The 22,739-nt window shown below is 41.3% G+C and overlaps 1 protein-coding gene across 3 annotated transcripts in view; it reads left to right on the top strand.

The window, feature by feature from the left end:
* The window catches only part of TMCO4 (transmembrane and coiled-coil domains 4), a 1,335,578-nt gene that overhangs the window by 51,499 nt on the left and 1,261,340 nt on the right, over positions 1-22,739 (top strand). For all 3 annotated transcript variants that reach the window (XM_044061794.1, XM_044061793.1, XM_044061795.1), the window contains exon 2: positions 6,770-6,950. In XM_044061794.1, coding sequence (XP_043917729.1) covers positions 6,770-6,950 — 181 coding nt within the window. The remainder of the gene's footprint in view (positions 1-6,769; positions 6,951-22,739) is intronic.

The raw sequence follows: 22,739 nt of genomic DNA, 5'->3' as shown, positions 1-22,739 counted from the left end.
GTTCTAGCACCTCTGGAGGAAGAGGAACTAGGTGGATTTGAATAAGAATGGCAGTGCTTCAAAACAGCATGTGTGAGGACTACAGAATAGATAAACGTCCGAGTCAAGTATGGAAATAACTTACATGAGGAAAGCTTGTGAATGCAGAAGTTCAGGAAGTCATCAAAAGAAAGAAGGGATGCAGGAAAAAGCAAGAGATAGAAAAGATGGACCAAGCTAGGAAGGAATACTGGTTAGCTAACAAAGAGAGTAAGAAAGGAGTTGTAGTAGCAAAGAGCAGGGCAGCAGAGGCACTCTACTGTCTTCTGGAAAGTGACTCAGTAGATAGCAGAAAGAAACTCTATCAAGTTTCAAGACAAAGCCAGAAAGATAAAGAAGGTAGACACCCTTTGGAAGGGATCCCAGCAACAGCCTGTCTACCGGACATGCAAAGCAGATGGAAGGAGTACTTCCAATAGATTCTAAATGAAAAAAATCCCACAGAAGCTGTACTGGTTTAGACACAGCCTATGATGAAAGATGAGGAGAAGCCCATCATAGCAGAAGCAAGAACAGCAGTAAGGAAAATGAAGTCAGGGAAAGCAGCAGGCTCAGATGAGGTCACAGCAGATATTATTAAGGAGTTGAATGAGATAGGGAAGAAATAGCTCATAACAGTATGGAGAGAAAGGTGTATCCCAGATGACTGGAGAGTAAGCTTACTGGTGCCAGTGTTCAAGATTAAAGGGGACATTCACAATTGTGGGCAGTATAGAGGTATCAAACTCCTGTCATATTGCATGAAAGTTCTGGAGAGGGTGATTGATAAACACATATGCAAGGCAGTAGCAAGAAAGATGAGAGATGAGCAATTCTGATTCAAATCAGGATGAAGCATAACTGTCCCAGTGTTTACAGTGAGACAGATAGATGAAAAGAAGCTGGAGATGAGGCAAGAGTTCAACTGAATAGTCCTAGACTTTGATTAAGCATATAACAAGCTCCCAAGAAAGTTGATATGGGCAGTCTTGCGACAGTTCAGTATGCCAGACTCAGTGACTCCAGTACAAACAGTGTTTGGTCTCACAGAGGGGTTCCAAACATGAATGGGTGTGCATTAGGACTCTGCACTGAGTTAATTGCTGTTCATACTGGTAATGGACTGTATTAGCAAGTAGATAGGCGGGAACAGATCAACAAAGTTGTTGTGCGCAGATGATGTGAGCAAGACCTTCAGGAAGGAATAGGGGAATGGAATGCAAAACTGAAGGCACATGGTATGAAACTGAGTACAAGTAAGACCGTTGTTATTTCAAGAAATTGGGAAATCAGAAGAAGCTGAGAATTGAGGTAGAAGGGAAAACAGTGGAACAGGTTAACATCTTCAGATATTTAGGAGGGCTGGGTGAACGAAGGGAAGTCTGAATGAGGAGGTGAAAGTTAGAATCAGAGGGGCTGCAGCCAACTGGCACAGTGTGTCAGGAGTAGTGTATGATAGAAGATTGCCAATGAAGCTGAAATGTAAGTTGTAGAAAACAGTGGTGTGACCAGAACTGTTATATGGTACAGAAACCTGGGCAGTAAAGGCAAAGCAGTTGAGAAAGCGAGAGGTGAGGTAGCTGAAGTGCTTGAAGTGGGTGGTAGGAAGCACACGATGGGAAAGATGAAAAAATTAGAACATCAGAGCAGAAGCTAAAGTCACTCCAGTTGCAGAGAAGGTCAAAGAGCACAGATTACGGTGGTTTGAGCACATGTGCAGGAAAGCAGAAGACAGTCTGGTGAAGAAAATTTGGGATAGACAAGAAGAAGGTAAGTGGAAACAAGAGTGTCAAGCAAAGAGGTGGATGGATTGTTTGAGGGAAAACCTGTAACAGTTTGGCATAACTGCCAAAGAAGGTAGGAGAATGGCACTGAATCATGAGAAATGGTGACAGTTGACATGGCACCCTAATCCATGTAGAAAAAAAATGGGAAAAGGGAGGTTGATGATGACAATGACAACAATGGTAGTTTTGATGGGGAGACTGTGTAGCAACTGTGTAAATATCAGTGAAAGCTTTTCTATGAAAATGTGACAGACCTGACTACTGACCTTGTGAGTATAGTTTTCATTTGATTATGATAGATATCCCATGTTGCTGATAGCAGAAAAATAAAACATTTTAATAGACAGCTAGAAAGACCAGTGGTTGGATATTGGACAGCTTTATAGCCTGCTGCCTTTTTTGGGGTGGAGGAGGGGATATGAATTGAGGACCTTTTCTCAAAGGAGCTGTTGTAGAATAGAAATAATAGAGAGAACTGTTGGAATTGTACAACACATATGACATTGTCTTTGTTTTATATGAGAGGAAAGCAAGACTGGGAGATATTTGATCAGTATTTGAATATTTGGTACTTTGGGAATAAATGTGGAATTTTCTTTGAGAGATGCAGCTGTCTTTATGAGAAACTAGATAAGGCTTGTGAGCTAAAACAGCCCAAGGTTTATGGGATTTTTCTTGTCAATGTAATTGTAACTGTAAATTTAATGAATTTTTAATTTAATTAATTTTTTAGGGGGTCTGCTGAATTTGTAGTTTTAAAGGTGTTTAAGTTAACATTTTTCTGGATAAAACTCAAATCATAGGAACTATAATGAAAACTTTGAGATGGAGCTAGAAAGTGCCTTAATAGAATGTCATAAAAAGTTGTAGTGCAAGTTAAGGAATGGCCACTTTCATCATCATGAAAGTTGGAAATAATTGTAAAATGAGCATTAACAAGAGTATAATAGATAATGGCATCAACAAGGGTCTGCAAACAATCCAGAAATGCATCAGAGTTGCACAAACAGTTATCTTCTAACTTGCTGCAGTTAGTCTTCTGTGTAGCATATGTTTCTGGCAGCTGTCACGGTTCTTACCACATCACACAAAAGACATGATGCTCTGGAATCTTCTGGAACTGGAGGAACCAAGTAGTTATATTTAATGTCAAGGGGATGGTTAATCAATCTGTAACGGCTGGGTGAAGATCTGCATTAAATCACAAAGTTTCCACGTGAACATCTTGGAATGTGATAGGAGATTTTGGAAAAAGGGATGATGTGGACTGAGTTGGGGTAACAAAATCTGGTTGGCAGATTCTTGTCTGATGTGACTAAAGAGGTGGGGACTTAGAGCTAAGGGGAAATAGTATAAAGGAGACCCTGAGCTGTAGTTGCTGAAGGCTTCCATTAGTATACAGTATGGAGTCCTTATTAAAGAGGAGTATTTACAGCATTTCTCATTGGACATTGATCTGCTGAGAAACTGAATTTTTGCAAAGGGGGAAGTAAATCTGCTCAGAATTTGCCATCTTGGAATGTGACAGCAGACAGCAATGGGCCATGATGAACTGCCCACATTTACTGGAATCTTGCTTCCTTACTTAAAACAAAAGATTTGTTTTTTCCTTGTGTGTTTATAGACAGTTCGGTGATCTTTCCTAGCTGGCAAAGGAAAAAAAAAAACACTAAATGCTCTTTTGGCAAATAATGAAATAATGTCAGACTCAGACAAAGCTCAACACTACTCATGTAGCATAGGTGTGCTTTTTGTTCCACCCTGCTGGTGCAGAGGAGAGTTTTAATTTGAGCTGCAGGACTGGGTACCAGAGGGCTGGCTGGGGGATAGAATAATAAGTGTCCAGTGCCCGTGCCTGTATGTAATTTTGAGGAGAGAGACTAGAGGAGTTTCCTTTGATAGTGACCAGTATCAGCATTCAAGAGCATGCTGTTGTGTAGTGTTACAAGGAGAGAAGGCTGTTAGTATGACAAGGAAAGGAATGTGCATACATATACTCTATATGGTACCATTGTATGCCATATGCATATGTTTTAGAAAGAAGGAACATAGGGAACAATAGACACCCATATGCCTTTTGGCCTTAGAAAGGGGACAAAGATTCTACAATTAATGTGACAGGAGGTGGGCTGTCAGGTCTGTGATGGATGCATCTGTTTTACTGCTCCTTTGCAAAAGGGACCGATGGGTGGATAATCATGCTGAAGGTGGGTCAGTGAACTCTTGCTTGGACGCCTGATGTTGCAGAGGGGTACAGAAGCAACTGTAGCTGTATCCCTGTTTTTGACCTGCAGCAGTCTGCTGGCCTTGTTTCCTCTGTTGTACCCGTCATTCTCACAAGAAACATGGTCTCTGGCTATTTGTATTACTGAAAGAAACTTTGAGTGAGTGTAACAGATTACCACAGTTTCCAGTAAATCTTGGCTATTCATCTTCATCCCTTGTAGTTGGGTTGTCTTCTTCAAGACTGAATAGCAAAGAACCATGGAATGTGGTATCTGTAAAATGTTTTGATATCGTCAACAAAGGAGGTTATCTGTAACCAGGCATGATGTCCTTCTGATTGCTCTCTGCATCTGTGAGATTAAATACACTTGACTTAGACTAAATGAAGCTTTTGACACTGTTGCAGGCTGGGTCCTTAAACTGCCCTTGAACTCATAGTCAGCTATCTGAGTTACCATTTCAACACTCTTCTCAGATATATTACTCCAAAAACTGTCTTGAGTAACTTTGAATTATGATTTAGCATCCTCACAGCCACTGACACACACACACACACACACACACACACACACACACACACACACACACACACACACACACACACACACACACACACACACCCTCTGCTTCTCAGTGAGGGGGTAATAGTTCACTGCAGCATGAAGGAACTGTGTCTTTCTTAAGCATGGCCTTTGAGATGTTTGTGTCTGACTAGGATTGTTTTTGCATTATTTTTGTTCCGCATGCCTGCTGGCCAACAAGCCTTCCCTCATTTAGATACTACCCTGTTCAAAGTGGCCAACATCAGGTCAGCTTTGAGAGTAATTTGTGCTTTTGTCAGCCAACAACCCATTAATAAGCATTTTTTCTTTATTTTATCTTGAGTGCACCCCTGGTGGTGATATGAACACTTGTGTCACTTCAAGGGTCACACATACCCCCTTATCTATGCACGCATACCCCCAAATGTCTCAACAGGGCTAGTGTTGCTGGCTTGGGTGGCCATGTTCTCTTCTTTCTTGGCACTATCTCCCTACTTCACTATGGTTCTCTGCTGTGTATCAGAGGCACTGCCATTTGAGCAGAAGCTTGAGGTAGATGGGAACTACCATTCCCCCCAGGTGAGCACAGCCATCCTTTCTGCCTGCACCTTTAAGCACCTGAGCTGCTAGTTGAGTTCTGGATACCACAGGCACAGGCTGTCCTACAAGGATTTTTAGCAAGAAACAGATGGTATTTGTGAGGATGAAACAGCTGTCAGCTTTTTAGGACATTGCAGTCACAGTATTGGAGTGGGTCCTGAGCCTTAACAATGTCCTTAAATTTTGGGGTCATCAGGAGCAGAATCTCTCAGGTTTTCTCTTCATGTACTTAGAATCCCTTCTGGAGTTTGCTGAAAAGGGAGGGGAGGGGCTATTTTCTTGTTAATTGCTTTTAGCTTATAGTGAGGTGCAGTTGTTTTCTAAATTGGGACGATCAGGGGGAGAGCTATGATACTGTTAGTCGCTGGCTTTGCTTGTATTGTCAGCAGAGATTCTCATGGGAAGACTCAAACATGTCCCTGACTCCCCTCCTTAAGTACTGCTACAGCCCATGGCTGGCTGTGTCCTCCCTACCAGTTACATGAAGCACCTGAGCCACTAGTTGAAACACTGGTCATCCGGGCCGTAGTCAGGACTTTATCCTTCTGTGCCACTGGGTTGACTCTACTTAAAGGCAGGTTTTGTTTTCTGTAAAAACAAGCTGAGTACCAGAAATGAGAGTTTCTCTTACAGGATGGGGCATTTACAAGAGAAGCAGCCAGCAAGAGCGAAGGATTGATGTTTTCCTGCTGTTGTAGTCCCTAGAAAATATGAAGGCAGGCATTATTCAACTATACAGTAGGTAAATAAATGCACTGTATTGAAAGAAGACCCAATATAGTGCATTTCAGACTGATTTTTATTATTTTTATGTTATAGGATAACATAATTATGCAGTTTGATAAAGCAAAGCATCCTAGGAGCAATATGATTATAATAAAATAAAACTAATTTAGACTGACTGTGTTAAGTAAAACTCCTCTACACTCGTCTTTCATTGTAATAAAATATTAACACTTTAGCCTGCTAGTTGTTGCATCCAGTTTAGGACTGGTGTGTGTTGTAAAGATTTTGACCCAGAAGTATTGAAGTCAGCTCTCTATAACAATTTGCTTTTATGTTGTGAGGAAGGTGTGCTTATATATAAAATATAGACAACTTTAGGTTACTATACCTTATTAAAATGGTCTACCAAAAGTGCATTTGGGGATTATTATTTATTTACAGTGCAGGTTTGAAGGCTGTTGTAGAACAAGAGTGCAGTAGTTTATATGCTTCCCTGCAAAATTTTTTTTGTATACTACATGTTCTATACATTGGTCCAGCACCAGACATTGTAAGTTATAAGGATGTGTGCTACATTTTTGCAGCCCTGGACTATAGATGCATTCTTGCATATGGATTAAAAGTGGCACATTGCTGTGTTTTAAAATGAGCTTTTATAAGAAGCTGTTTATTTGCTCATTTTTCTTTAAAAAAAGATTAGATATCAGTATCATCTAAGGTTTTTAAACTTCTACTAGAATATCTTTGTGATATTATGAAAATGTAAATACCTTTACATGTAAATGTTTTCTGTTAAGTAAGAGCAATGCTAGTATTATTTTGTTCTTAAATTAAGCATGTGGAATGGGATTTTATGTCCTTTTGTTGTAGACAAGAATGAGAATACCACAGATGAGAACAGAGCAACCTTCCTTGCAAAAGCGAGTGACGTGGCTAAAGAAGAGGAAGCAGCTGAAATGGTAGGAAAGCTCTTGGGCGAGCCAGGAAGGTTTGCCTATGTTGGACTATGTGCTATTTCCTTAGCCACGCTGTTTCCAGAAGAAGAGCACAGGTCAGTGCCTAAAATAAATTTGTGTGCATCATGAAATTATAAAAGTGAGAACTGATATGTATGCAAGCAGATTTCCATAACAATACAGGGTCATTAAAGACTTTTCAATACTGCAATGAAATGTAGAAACCAAGTAGGTTCAAGTTTGCTTATTTATTCACTCATTTATTAACAGGGTGGGTGGACTGGTTCAAGAACCATTTTCAGCTACAACCTGAACCAAATGATAGCAGTAAAGGGACATATGTACACCGAAATGTGAAACATACATTGACAAATATATTTAATTTCATACAGAAAGAAAAATAAGCAAAAGCAGGATGGTAAACAATTTAGATTACCTGCATTTTTAGAAAATGCATTACATAATGTAATGCATTTTGTAGCAAATTATCAGTAAAGACTCAAAACATTTTATATTTTAGTTGAGTCAAAGCATGCTGCAAACTAAAGTTATAAATAGATAAACAATAAAACAAATATACTAATAACCATGCAAAAAATAGTTAAGTATTGATTACAGCTGTCAATACAAGCTAAGTTAAAATGTGAGTTTTTAGGCATCTTCTAAAGCTGCCCAAAGTGGGAGAATCCTAAACAATGTGCATTGGTAAGCTGTAGAGGTATAGTATCTGAAAAGAAAAGGATCAAACACTGTGAAGCATCCCCAGAGCAGCTGACATGAAAGCTACTAAGGACATGATGATGTTTCTTTTTTCCCCAGGGCTTAGTGTAAAAGCTCCACCTCCTCGCCTCGCTTATCTTAACATTACCTTCAAAACTTCTGCAGTTCAGTTATGCCCGACATTTAGTTTTTAATTTATTCTGATTTGTTTCTGCCATCTCTGAAAAAACTTTTCTATGTCCAAGTAATCTTTTTCCTGAAGAAACTTTTTTTGTATTTCATATTTTCTACCTCTGTCCAGTCTCTGTATTGTGTAGTATTCCTAAAATCGACTTGTCTGCAGGATGCAACATTGCAACACGTTGTTGCTCTTAGAATCTGTAGAGTGCTGTCATACCTTTGTTCCCCTGTTCTTCTCTGCTGTGTACTTGGGTGTCATAGTCTTCTGTCATGCTGTTTTGTGAGCATTTCAGATGAGGTTGTGCTTATGATCTGCATAGTCACTTTGCTGCCTTTATCTTTTGACTTCTTTAAGTCACCATTTGTATTGCAATTTTTTCTGCTATTTTGTCATAGATTTATCAAACTGTTTTGCCTGTTGTAAGAAATTTTATATGATTTTTTAAAAAGTCTGTTCTGTCTTCTTTCAGACGTCTTATTTCCTCCCCGGTATTGTTGGATTGTATAGCCCAAGATATTTTATTTTGTTCTCATCTCATCTCTGCATTTACATTTTAGATTATATATTTATAAGACCCCATCACCATTTTCCCACGGCTCTCAGAATGGCCTTTTTGTTGTAGGTATTGCTGTTAGCTGTACAGCAGTTCACCTTTCAATTGTGGTTTTATAAGAATATCTGGTATAAAGTTATTGGAAATGGTTGGCCTTTGAACTAATTACTGTGGCATCATGTTTGTCAGTTTTCTTTCTGAAACTGAATTTTGTTTATCATTGCCATCCATCATGTTTTATTCAGGCTATTCCTGATGTAGTTTGCTAATCTCATGATCTCTTAATGGATTGCTAGCTTTCCAGTTAGTCTACCATGCGGAATTGTATCTAAATCTGTACCCCAACTTTCAAATCAAATGTGATACTCCAAGAGAACCACATCCACAGTTAGCCAGGTTCTGTCATCCAGAAGACAGAATTATATCCTATTTGTTTTCATAAAAAAAAATGAAATTAATAATTTCACATCTCTGCATTGATTAGAATGAGACTTTGAAGTTTTAAAATTTAATGCAGCAGAGCTTTTTTTGCACTCCGTAGTAGAAGCAAAGCAAGAATAAATTCATGATTTTGTCTCTAGAAATACCATAATTCTCTGAAGACAGCAGTATTACATAACAGGTCTGAAGTGGTGGGAAGTTTAAAATGTTTTCAGAATATGTTTAGAAATGTGTTGAATGTAACAGCATCATATATGACTAAGCATGCAGCAGTATAACACAGTGTCTGTGTAAAAATAATAGAGAAATTTCCAGACTTTTATGGAAATGTAATTTATCCAGTGCCCATCTCAGTTGCATTATTGGTGTGTTTTTGAAAATGTATATTTTTTATGTTTTGCTAACTTATTACTGAAACATAATAGTTAATTAATCATATGTATGCAGTTATAAGCACTCTGATGACTTTAAAGCTGTTTGACAGCAAAACTGGAAAAGTTATGCTTCCGGAAGTACCTGTTATCAATGTATATTTCACTGACTTAATTTCCTTGCATTCTACATTTGACAAACAGTATTACAGACTGAGGCAGTGAAGCAATTTGTACATGGTATAACAGCTTTACAAACCAGAGGCAATTTTTTCCTTTCCAAAACAATATAAACAGCAAAATAACAGATGCAAAAATATCACAGACTAGTTCAGCTCAAGTAAGCACCCTTCTCAATGCAGCTACCATCTTTTATGTTCTATATTTATTCATCACAGTCATGGATTGAGAAGAAAAGTACTTAGCTTCAGGTGCATAGACACTATATCACCTATATAAAGGACTGGTCACCCTGTATCACACCTATTTCTTATATATATATATATATATATATATATATATATATATATATATATATATGGGTTCACTATGCAATCTCGAAGTACTGAAATGTCGAATTTCAGTATTTCGAGACTGAATAGTCAAAAACCCACATACACGAAAACCCATGAACATGAATACCACAACCATGACCATTCCCACACACACACACACACACACACACACACACACACACACACACACACACACCAGGACATAATCACACACACACCAGGACATAATCACACACACATACACCTACCTAACTAAACATAACAGCATACAGAAACACACCTAACCTACCTATAAGCAGGGGGGCAAGCCCCCCTGCACCTCCCACACCCCCCTACTTATATATTCTAACTCCAAGGTTGCACTAAACGCACAAAAAACGCCACCTCACACACTAAAATCCCTACCCAATATCCTCAAACACACAACACTTACCTGAAACCCCAGATAAATCCACAAACCGCACCACACGTAACGAACGCAACACCACGATAGTGGCAAATTCGACACTTCCGCATTCGGCATAGTGTCGTTTCGAGTAAATGCACTTTCCACTATTCAGTCTCGACATACTGAAATTCAAGATTTCAGTACATTGAGATCATCTAGTGTGTGTGTGTGTGTGTGTATGTGTATATATATGTGTGTATATATATATATATATATATATATATATATATATGTATATATATATATATAAATAACTGGCTCTGAGGTTGCTATATCTTAGGACAAGGGACATTTAACTGTTGCTTTCAGTGTAATGCCACTGCTCAATGACCAAGAGTGGAATCTTTCAGTTCTGTTTTTCCTTGCTGTGCTGCTCAGCCACTCAGGATTTGTCTGTGTTCCATTTAGAGCACTGTTTGTGTCAGCAATTGTCTGACAAAAGCACTACTACCTGTTTTGACTATTTGCCTTAACCTGTCAGCCAACAGGAAACTTGACATTTGTTAATTATTAGGTCAGGTCATTTTCCTGTTTCTCTGACTTCAAAAGAAAGGAACTATTTCAAATGATGAATTCATCTCCTTTTTCAAAGCCCAAAGCTTCTTGTTTGTCTGCCACATGGTTTAATTCCTTTAAGGTCTTTGCAGATAGCTTGTGTGTTTTGGACTTTTATTACTACTACTGTAGCAGGAACTGGTTTGTATGTGTTATATCTTTGTAGCTGCTGAGGTTCGAATAGAGGTATGTTGTCTGTAGACAGTGTTGCCCATTATATGTCCTACAAGTAAGTCTGGGATGGCTCATTGAATTCTTTTACATACTGTTTACAACAAAACTGTTTTAACTGCTTTTTTTGAAAAGGGTGTTGCTTCTTATGAAAAAAACTTACCAGAATTAACCAAATTTCCACTGGCTCAAGTTTGGGCGATCTTTGTTTCACTGACTGTCTTAACTTGAGTAGCTTCTCTTATTCATTGTCTTCCTCAGTACTTAAAACTGTGTTGCTACACCCTGTACTGTTGTCTGAATGCATCTGTGGCTTTGTGGGAATCATTTTGTGGTGCATGCATTTTTGTGATTTGGTTGGGTTATTACCAGTGTGATCATATTTAGTTTGTATGAGTTGGTAGTTTCGTAATATTTTACCTTTCTCCATGGACGTATAAATCCATCACTGGACTGGCACTTTGCAACTTACCCATTCTTGATTTGCACTTATGGCTGTTGTATCCCAGCTTTTTTCCATAGTTTTCATCTCCATTGCTTGTTCCCCTTTCTTGGCATCCTTTCTTTCACTGTATTTTTTTCCTTTTTTATCACTGTATCAGTCAGTAAGCAATACTCAAACTTGGTCATCTTCAACATTCCCTTTTTCTGTTTTTTTTCTTCCAGCGTTGTGATCCATCTCACTTTCTTTTTTCATTCCCTCATGTTATTACTGTTACATTAACCAACTGTCTCACTATGATGGTTGTCTTTTGGGTAGTTGCAAGTATCTCTTCTCTTATATGAAACCGTAGCTTTGGTCCTGATTCATTTTTCTCCTGGTACTCCATTGACTGAAAAGATGGGTCTTCAAAGCTTACACTGTGTCTCCTAGCTTCATAGCTACTTACTAGGTTAGCAGTCTGTGAGGATCTTAAGAAACCTAGCCTTCCATTCCCATGGCAGTGCCAGCCACATAATTATGCAGAGTGTCAGTTCTTTTCAGTGTAGAGCTGTATTACTGTTGTGTTAATGTTGTCTTCAAAAATGCTGTGGTGTTAACTCTGTCACTTCCATTTGTAAATTGCATAATTCAAGGTCTCTCTAGTAAAAGTACATAATTGTTCCATTTAGACTGCCCAGTCACATACAACCAATAAATGATTAGCGGTATTATTTTGTTTCATATAACTTCGAAAACCTAGTCTTATGATTTTGTTTTTTTTGACATTTCCATGCAACCATCAGTTTAATTCTTTCACCAAATTAATTTAGTTGAATCAGTGGAAAAAATGGATTCAACAAAGGCAAAAGACAGAACATTCATTTCCTTCCCAGATCAGTGACCTCGTACTTCATTACTTAGCAAGTATGGGTTCATGTGGGTTTGCCTTTGCACAAAAGAAGAAAAAAATTTGCGATTTGTGACTTTTGCAGTTCTGGTCAAGAATGGTTAGTATCCTGGTCTTCTTAGACCTTGTGCAGCTATAATACAGTCCTTCGTAAGTTTTGTATGTTTTAGAATTTTGACACAATAATAATGTTTTCAGTACTTAATAGCATATCATTGATGGGGAAACTGCTGTTCTTTACTGTATTCCAAAATGCCATGGTTGTTGCCTGAAACACAGAGCTGTTGTGATATCTGAGACTAGACTAATGTGTGCTATAGCAGAGCCTACTTTGAGCCCTTTGCAGGTATCCTAGATGGTAGGGGGAATTCAATAAAGCCTACACGGAATAATTTTCTGTGCAGGCATAGTGGCATTGAACTTACAGGGAAGTAAGCAGCCATGTGATCCAGGAAACAGAACTGAGGGGCATGCATGAGCATGCTACCACGGTAGTGTCCGTGGCATGCAAACCACCTCATAAGCAAGTGAATTGCATGCAAATTCGGGTGTAGAGTGATCCAGCAAGCAGATAGGTAGTCGTGCAGATCTCATGTTGGAGTCCGAAGTGTACACAGAAAAATTCTGTGTACATGAACTTAAAAAGTGAACAGGGGCTATAAAAGCCCATTTCGAGGGTCAGAAATAACAAAGCAGACACAGATATGTGCAAAACTATGCCCTGTGTGTGCAAAAAGTAATGAAACCAAATTTAAAATACATTTTTTAATGCCCGTATTATGTTTGCATGGTGTGCAGCAGTGCGCAAACATGCCGTTATGCAAAAAAAATATTTAAAAGTGTAAAAATGAAAAAATACAATATGTGACAATAATGCATTATAGGGCCTTGCATGGATTATGTACAATGGTAGACAGACATTATACATGCTCTGAGTAACCTAGAAGGTGGCTAGTATAACAGCAGGTTGCAACAGGTCAGATTAGCAGCAGGATGTAAAGGCCATCCCTTAACTATGTTGATACTTAGAACAATTCAGTGGACTGCATTTAGAAGTATATTACTGGATAAACACAACTGTACGAGGAACAGAGCAGACATCTGAGGTGGAATGCTGGACATTCTGCAAAAACATGTACAGTGAGAGGTGTGAAGGCTGTCACCCTGTGTGTGGTGTTACATCATGTACCCCAGTTACATCATACCTCTCAACCACTTAGAGCAGGAAATCTGGACAAAGACATGAATAATAGTGGGGCAAAGGCCCAAATATAAAGAGAAGAATTAACTATTGGCCAGACAAATGTGGAAAGTTCAGAGAGTAACAGATTGTGCATTAGCATTAATGTGCTGATGTGTATGGAGTCCGTAAGTCAGATGTTTGGCATCATTTCCTAATGTTCAATTTATACTGATTTGCTATTAATGTACAAGAACAAGAAAATCACAATGCTATGTAAAAACGTACAAAATATAAGATGCAAAACTCTGTACATTCTATTACAAACTGTAAAGTTGATAGGTATGTGTCATATATTATGTTCAGCAAACAGTCGGGGAATGCCTTGGACAAAATATCAGGGAGGTGCTGGAGTGTTGAATCAGATGCAGCAGGAAATTGGGTGCACTACATAAAATCCAGGACTGGAGTACAGGTAGGTCTGGCCTGGAGTCACCTTGCATGTACTGACAGTCACACTGGACACGCTCCTACACTTAGCTAACTTAAACCCATGTCTGATGCCTCATCTACCGAAAGAACTGCTATGTGGAAATATGTTTGTGCATGCAGACAGCTATGTATACATACATGTCTCTCCGTATCCCTCTCACATATAATTACCCTATCAGTATGTGCACATATGTGTTAACAATATATAGCTAAATACATGTGTAGACTGATTTAGACTCTCCATATATATCTACTTAACACAGTTACATAATGCACACACACACGGCTACAGTTAGGTTGACACCCCTGTTATATAAGTATATATATATATATATATATATATGTATATATATATATATATATATATATATATATATATATATATATATACACACATACACGTGTATATGTGTGTGGGGATGTATGATTGTCCCCACTTGCATGCAGAATGCTGGTGTTATTTGCACCTACACATACAACAGTTGTCTGATGGTAACAGATCAAGGCTGCATAACGACAGAATACACTCACCCACAGAACCCCGTGCCTATGGAATGTCAACCTGTAGACAGACAGTGGTGAGCAGGTGGTGCAATGTACAATGTTTACATTGCAAGACTTGGACAGGCCATATTGTCACTGGCTAATTGTCCACCTACCAAACTGCAACCAGCCAGACATGGCGATACTGGTAACTGTACACACATAGGGGTATTAACAGGAATCCCAATGTTAGGACACTAGATACAATAACAGCATCAAGCAGTCACTCAGCAGGCCAAACGTGCTGAGTAATACAATGCCACTTTGTGTAGTCCACAAGTACTGTGGCTGCATCCACATGTAAAACAGATATGACCTGTGGTGCGTGCAATAATTATAGTGTGTAATAGTTGGTAGGGATTTAATCTCACATCAGCCACCTTGTGTGCGTGTGTGTGTGTGTGTACATATATCCCCTACAGCAGTATAGACATACACATCCGGCCTATGTCTGTGCAATGGTTATTCATTTTATGTCCCTGTGTCTACTTGCCAGCCTTTCCATTGTCCTCCTTTACAAGGCTTGCTGATGTCATCCACCTTAACAGCACTATCTGACAATCTAATAATAGATAAGCTCTGTGGTGCATGAGATAACTTTGTGCTATTGTGTATACTGCTAGATAGATAGGGGTTCTAATCTCACAACAGGTAACTGTGTGTATCTCCCCTTGCAGCAAAGAGGACATGCCTGTATGGCCTATCTCTGTGCAATGGTTATACATTTTAAGGCCCTATGACTCCTTGCCAGCCACTCCGTTGTCTTCATTTACAAAGCGTACTGATGTCATCCATCTTAACAGCACTGGCTGACAATCTAATAATAGGTTCATAGGTTCATACTAGGCTATCTGCCCTAGGGCATTTATAAGCCTAGCCAGAGAGTGTTTGGCTTTCGCCACCCATTTTAAAATAATTTTGCTATGCCCTTTTTCGAGGTTAGTATACTGTGCCTCTGTCTAACAGTGACACAGAAGTGATACCCGGGGTAAACCTACGATCTCCCATCCACTCATCAAGATTCCTCTTGAAGAGAGTCAATGAGGGACTCTGCGTAACCTGGACTGGGATTTTATTCCAGAGTGAAGGGAGCCTGTGGGTTATGAATCTGTCACTCCAGCATGTCCTATTTATTTCAGTGCTGAGGTTCAAGTCTCTCGAGCGCGTAGCTCAATGGGATTTGGATTTTCTGAGGTGCAGCATGTCCATTAATTCTGGGTTGGACATGGCTTTATACGTCAGGCACAGATCGTCTCTGAGCAGGCGGTATGCCACTGAGTAGAGCTGGAGTTTCTTTAACTGGGCAGCATATGGCATCTGTTTGAGCCCTTTGATCCTCTTGGTGAGGTACTTTTGGGGTCTTTCCAGTTGCTGCAGGTGTCTGGTAAGGTACATCCCAAAAGGGGCATTGTACTCAATTATGGGCCTGATGAGGGATGAGTAAAGAGGCACGATGACCACCCCTGATCTAGATGTGAATCCCTTCATGATTAGCTGGGCTATATAAAATGTTTTTCGAACCACTTTGGCCACGTGGTTGTCAAATGAGAGATTGCTATCAACTTGGGTCCCCAGGTCCCTAATTACTTCTTCTGTACTTAATGGATTACCACCTATGTGGTAATTTGTGGGCACTTTGTTTTTGCCAAAGGGGATGACTATACACTTTTTGGCGTTTAGCTTGAGGCCATGGCTCTGGCACCAGTTGTCTGTTTCTATGAGTCCCTTTTGGAGGATGCTTGTGTCTGCTGGAGTGTCGATTATGGCACCCAGTTTGCAGTCATCTGCAAACTTGGTCAGCCACAGTCCTTCCGTGTTGGCCTGTACCTCCGAGAAATATATACCGAACAAGAGAGGTCCGAGGACTGAGCCTTGTGGGACTCCACTTGTAACTGGTTTGGAGTCTGACATGGCTCCAGCAATTCTAACTATGTGGGTTCTGTCCTTGAGCCAGTTTGCAACCCATCTAGTGACATAGGGGTTTATCTTTAAGCTGGTGAGCTTATCTATAATGCCTGAGTGGGGTGTTGTATTGAAGGCTTTTGCGAGTTCCAGGTAGGCTGTGTGGACCACCTTCCCTTCGTCAATGGCCTTAGTGACTGTTTCAAAGAAATCAACCAGGTTTAAGAGGCAGGATCTGCCCTTAACAAAGCCAAACTGGGTAGGATCCAGTGTCTGTTGGTCCCCAATATCTTTATTTATGAGGTCTATGATGATCCTTTCCATAGCTTTGCAGACCAAGCTAGTCAGGCTTATGGGGTGATAGTTTCCAGGATCCGTTGAGGCACCACCTTTGTGGAGAGGGACCACTGTTGCTGTACGCCACTCTTTGGGTACATATCCTGTAGTAAGGCTGAGATTGAACAGTAGTTTTATGTTTGGGTTTAGCTCTTCTTGGAGTTCATGTAGGACGCAGCCTGGGACACTGTCTGGTCCCATTGATGCTGTGTTTTTTGCTTTGGAGAGGGCAGCTCTTACCTGAGCATCTGAGATGTCAGGGGGGCAGCACTCTGCTGGGATAGATATTTGCCCTTTTGGTGGGGAGGGGGGGAGCAGTTTGCACTGAACCTGTCAGCTAGGATGTTGGCAATGTCTGTGGGTTCGGTGTATTTTTTGTCATTTTGGACTAATTTTGAGCATATCTGGGAATTCCCACCCAGGTTCCTAACATAACTAAAGACAGCCTTGTGATTATCCTTAGTGTCCTGTGCAATTTTTCTCTCGAAGCTGGCCTTAGACGATTTTATGAGTGCCCGTAGTTTTTTGCTAATACTGTTCAGAGATGCCTTCCCTTTTTGGGATTTTGCTCTATCATGTAGTAGCTTCCTCCTTCTATTGTATAGTTTGTTTATGGCTGGGGTCCACCAGACAGGACGTCTGCCTTTGGAGGATTGGGACTTGGTTTTATTTGGGATTGCATGATCCATGCATTCCTGAAAGTGTTCATAGAATGCGTTTATAAAGGATTCTGTGGTCTGGGCCATATTTTCCACAGGCCCGGGGGCTTTGAAGGATTCCACCTCAGTTTTTAGAAGTGTGAAATTTGCATTAGAGATGTTTTTCACTGTGGTTTGCAGGGCAGGGGGTGGAGATGGGATGTGAATATCCAGTGAGATTAGTTTATGGTCTGATCTTACCAATGAGGGATACACTTCTGGTCTGGAGCATAGAGTCCGCATGTTGGTGATGATCAGGTCCAGTATGTATTCCCCTCTTGTGGGAGTGGTAACAAGTTGCTCCATAGCATTTGAGTTTATAAATTCTAGGAACATTTGGGCTAGGGTGTTGGAGCTAGAGTAATGCTCCCAGTCTAACCAAGACAGATTTTAATGCTAGCAGAAACCCCCCAAGCTATTTAACACTTAACAAAGGAATTTCAGAGACACACACAATATTTACTGAATGCAAGACACACAATATTTACTCACTCAAATCTTAAATAAGTGCAGAAAATATACTTAAATCAGCTTATGTACAGTTGATGTATGCAGAGAAGTCTCAGTAGCCAGCAACTCGATTAAAAAATTTTAAATGCCTTGCATGTAGTATATTTTGCCACCCACAGTCCTGGGTTTGAATCCAGTGTGTTGTACATCACTTACATTCTTGTGAACACAGCAAGTAATGACTGAGTCATGCAATTTTAACCCACTCATGTTGCTGCTACTGCATTAACTGCTACTCATGTTTGCAAGTCAAAGGCCTGTAGGTAGGGACACACTGCACATATTTGTATAGGCAAACTATATGCCGTCTACTACTCTGCGATTGGCAGTGTTACATAACAAATGTACCTTATGCACATGCCTCAATTGGACTGTAAAGGGTACTCTTACCCTGACTCTACTGTGATGACATAGCTGACACTGCTGCCTCAGTTACACATACAGCTTGCTGGTGGCCAAAGACTTCACACCCCCCCCCCCCATGTGACCTAGGCTGCTGCACATACGCAGCTGTATGTTAAGCTAGCTGCTACATACCTACCATTACCTCACAACTCCCTAGAACAAGGAATCCAGACACAACCATACACATAGGGTGGGGGAGGGGCACATGTCCAGCGACAGGGACATGTTTCACAGTTTGCCCCTACAAAAATAGTGAGCTGACAGAATAGCAGCTACTGCATTAGCATGCATAGTCTGATGGGTATGATGTCTCACATTCACAAGTCTCCCTCTTCTTACTGACCTCAACCCACAATGTTTAACACTGAACTGCCAGATAATCACAGTGTCATGGGACAATGGCCAACCATATCATGCAAAACTGTGGACATACCTCAGAAATCACAACAGTGGACAGTATTTGTACCTACCCTCTGTGATGCTGTAGTCTTCACACCTCACTAATATTTATCTCAAAGACTGAGATAGAGGCCAAGGCCTACAGTAAGGCCTTAAATATTGCATTGTAGTCTCATGTCATTGGCTAATGAAAGTGCAACCCAGCTGTTTTGGATGCAATTAGCAAGTCTGAAGCACAGATTGGTGTATAGGCAATTACCTGTTAATGAGCATTCCCTACAAAAGGCAAGCAACTGCCTATGGGGAACAGGTCTGTATGTTGCTTTACTCGGACACAATATGGTTTAGCAAGCTGTTTGCAGATGATCTGGTCAAAAAAGGATTACTTCACTCTACCAGGTATGTAATACATGTGCCCATATAATGGGATGCAGATGGGAGGATGGAGGTATGGGGAAAAGGGATTACAACAGTAGGCCTGTAGTACATCTATGGCATTGACATGTTGTTGATACTCTGTTGTCCAATAGCTACAGGCATAGCTATCAACTGTCCCTGTTTTGACTCAAATCACAGCTCTGCCCCCGTTACTTACTCCTACAATGGTCAGCTCCTCTAGGAAAGCTAGTGGATTATGAGTTAGACATATTAACAGTACATAAGGGTGTACACAGCTGTAATATCACACGATGTACTGTAATTCACCTCCTCTCAGTCTGTCAACGTTACAGAGAAATAGTCCAGACATTGTAAAGGTGTCCCTGATGTACTCTGGCTAGGTCACTGTTTTGTTGACATTTGCACCGCATTGTTTGAGAACCATGACTAACATACCTGTCAAACCCTTACAGCAGGAATTCAGGTCATAGCCATTATTAGTGGGGGGACACAGGCCCAACCTCAATGACAGAGTGTACATATTGGCCTTACAAAGTAAGACTATGAATAAACTAACGGATATTACAGTAGAGTGCTTTCTGAGGGGGTCCGGCATGTGACAGATTCTCTATATTCTGCCAACAACCATCAGTGACTGGCCAATTGTTTGTCAACCATTTGTCAGACATCCACATATCTGTGCCAAAAGGACCACATCTATGTGGCACACATTTACATTCTGCAAACATCTGTGTAGTGGAGAGGTATGATGTCTACAGGGAAGATATACTACTGCAGGTTTGCATTGCTGTCTGTCATTGTGGCACACTGGTGTTGCTGGACTGTCCCCATGTAGTTGTTGTAATAGCACACAACTATTTGTCTGACAGTGGCTGTATGACATAGTAGCAGGACTTTGCCCATAAGGGACATGCCACAGTAGACTGCAGTGATGGTTGTGGAGAAATACAGCAGAGTGTCCTGGCATGCAGGGACATAACTGTTATTGCTATTTGATGATAGCCACATATGTATTGTGTTTAGACTGCGGGGTATGATGTGCGAGGGAGCGGTGGATAGTGCCGCCTATTTTGGTTGTGCATGGTCTCTACATAGTGGATGTCCACGTATCTGGTCCTGTGATGTGTTCCCCTCTTGTTGTCCTTCAGGAATGATGTCTTGCAGGAGGCACCCAGTATTTACAGCCGCAGAAAATAATGTTATTCTGGATGGTTTCAGACTGCATCATCACATTCTGTGTCTAGGAGTCACCAAAATCATGGCAAACATGCAGCACTGTGGGCTGATCTCATCATGGCAGTGAACCGAATCACCCAACAGGACCGGACCTATGAGCAGGTCCAACACCTGGCCACAGATATGGTCAATGCTGCACAGCAGGGGGCAGCTGTAGTGGCCAGGGACCTTGCTGCCACAGGTGGAGGGCCTGAAACAGTTCAACTACTCGTGGCCACAGAGGAATTCCTTGCGAACCTGGGGTCAGCCACCGGCTCCCAGCCATCCATCATCCCATACATCCTGGAGGTGGGTGCCACAGTGTCCACATCAGAGGTGCATACAGGTAAGCTTACTGTGTTCATCAGTGTAATACTGTATCAGTCATTGTGGCAGGCTCTGCATACCAGTACACGGGTGTCAGGTCTATCTACATGGGGGGGGGTTGGTTTTAATGCACAGTTGTGCACACATACTCAGAATGTCAGCAATGTAGGCAGTAACACATTAGCTACTGTATATGTGGATATACGCATATATTACCTTGTAACAATGCAACATGTGGTATTGCTCACAATACCTCTCCCTCACATTTTCATAGGTATGTTAGGTGTGGCCGGAGTCCGTGGTCCTGCACCAGGTAAGTGTGATACTGTTGTTTGACAGATCGTACATACCCTAAGAATATTAAGGGCTGCCATGTTGCCCAAGGCACAACTGTTGTGCTTAGCCAGAGTAGAATATTTGTATGTTCCATTTCAGAGGAGTTAACTGAAGTGCACAGAATGGGTAATCACAGCTGTGCATTTGCAGGATCATTAACACATTTGCATTTATTGTTAAGAATAACTATGCAGCCTGCTGTACAGGAGGCAATCACTCCCAGATGCGTGTTCACACACAATAGATAGATGGTACACACCTGAGGCACTGATACTACAACTGGCATATTATGCTCAAGAAATGTGCACTGGGTTTTAGGTGTAGGTCTATCAGATACACTGTCATATTGATTATCTCACATGTGTATTGTACTGGCAATGTTAACCGGATGAAGCTGCTGTGCATGTTATAAAGGGCCTGTCTTACCTGTGTATGTTGTTGTGTGTTTGCATGTTGTGCATGGGATCAGAAATAAGATGTGGGATGTGTAACACAGTTGTGGCTCCTCACCTGTATGTGTCTGTGGATTACCATACATAATAGTGCAGGTAGTAATGCACTGATTTTGTCTTCCTCCTCATAGGTGAATGTGGGGGTTGGCGTCGTCCCCCTCACAACCTGATGTCAGTGTCTTATCAGATCCGATGATGATGGTGGTCATAGTGAGGCAAAGGTGGGGTTGTTGGGGGCTGAATCTGTCTCAGTGGTTGACATCCCACTTCCTCCCCCATTGTCTTTGCACACAGTCAGTATGCCCAGGCATACCCAGTCCCCTAAGGTCACAGATATCGGACAGTCAGTGGTTGGAGACATTGAAGAGGACAGTGTAGCAACTATGGCATCAGTGAGTGAAGACACTGGCCATAGCCAGAGAGCTGGCATGGTCCCACACAGGCAAACTGATAGGGGTGCTTGAAGGAGGACTGCTTCCTATCCACCATCTGTCACAAGTATTACATCATGGGTCACTCATCACATATTTCGGTCCATCATGGAGGCACAGGAACATTCCGAACGCAACACCAGATGAATGCTCCAGATTATGGATGCAGCACAGTCCGACATCCGTGACTGCCACCACCGCGCAGGTGATGCCATGGATCATTTCACTGATGTAGTGGACAGATGGTGGGCTGAGACAGTGTCAGTCTTTCACCGGATATTGTGCTGGAACATCTGGTTGAAGTAGGCCATTGAACATGTGGATGTAAGTCAGCCACACCATCTGCTGAGACTCCACGTGGCCATGCACACTCAAACTCCCGTAGTGGCAGTACCTCCAGCACTACAGATGGAAGTGTGCTGTCCACACCAAAACGTGTCAGGCCATGGGCATGTGGTCTTGGGTGGCCCTGTGGGGAACATGGGCCCAGCAGACACCACCAGCTTTTAGCAGTGCATCTGACCCTGGGCATGATGGTGTCAGTGCCACTCCTGGCAGAGACAGTTCCCGTGTTTGTGGCCAGAGACAGTGAACTGCCCACTATGCCATGTACGGTCCACACCTGTCCAACATACACATGTGTAGGTCTAGCACTGGCCTTGACTGTGTACACGCACACCCTCAAACATCACTGTCACATGCAGGTCAACAATACACACACACACACACACACACACACACACACACACACACACACACACACACGTCAGCTTACCATGGCCCATATAACCAGCACCCCTTCCTGACTCAAACACATGCTGTTAACTGTTTGGCACAGCCTAGGCCTCTAGCACCCCCACACCACACCCTGTGCATGCGATGATACCTGGGCCCCATCTCTGCCATCGATGCAGGGACATGCAAATATGTGTCTGATGCCCAGGTTGACTATATTACTTTACATGTACTTGTA

This window comes from Protopterus annectens, chromosome 2.part0 (genome assembly GCF_019279795.1).
Source record: "Protopterus annectens isolate FY-2018-M chromosome 2.part0, PAN1.0, whole genome shotgun sequence".
Lineage (NCBI taxonomy): Eukaryota > Metazoa > Chordata > Ceratodontiformes > Protopteridae > Protopterus > Protopterus annectens.
The sequence above is the reverse complement of the archived record's forward strand: the minus strand, read 5'-3'. Positions and strand labels throughout refer to the sequence as shown.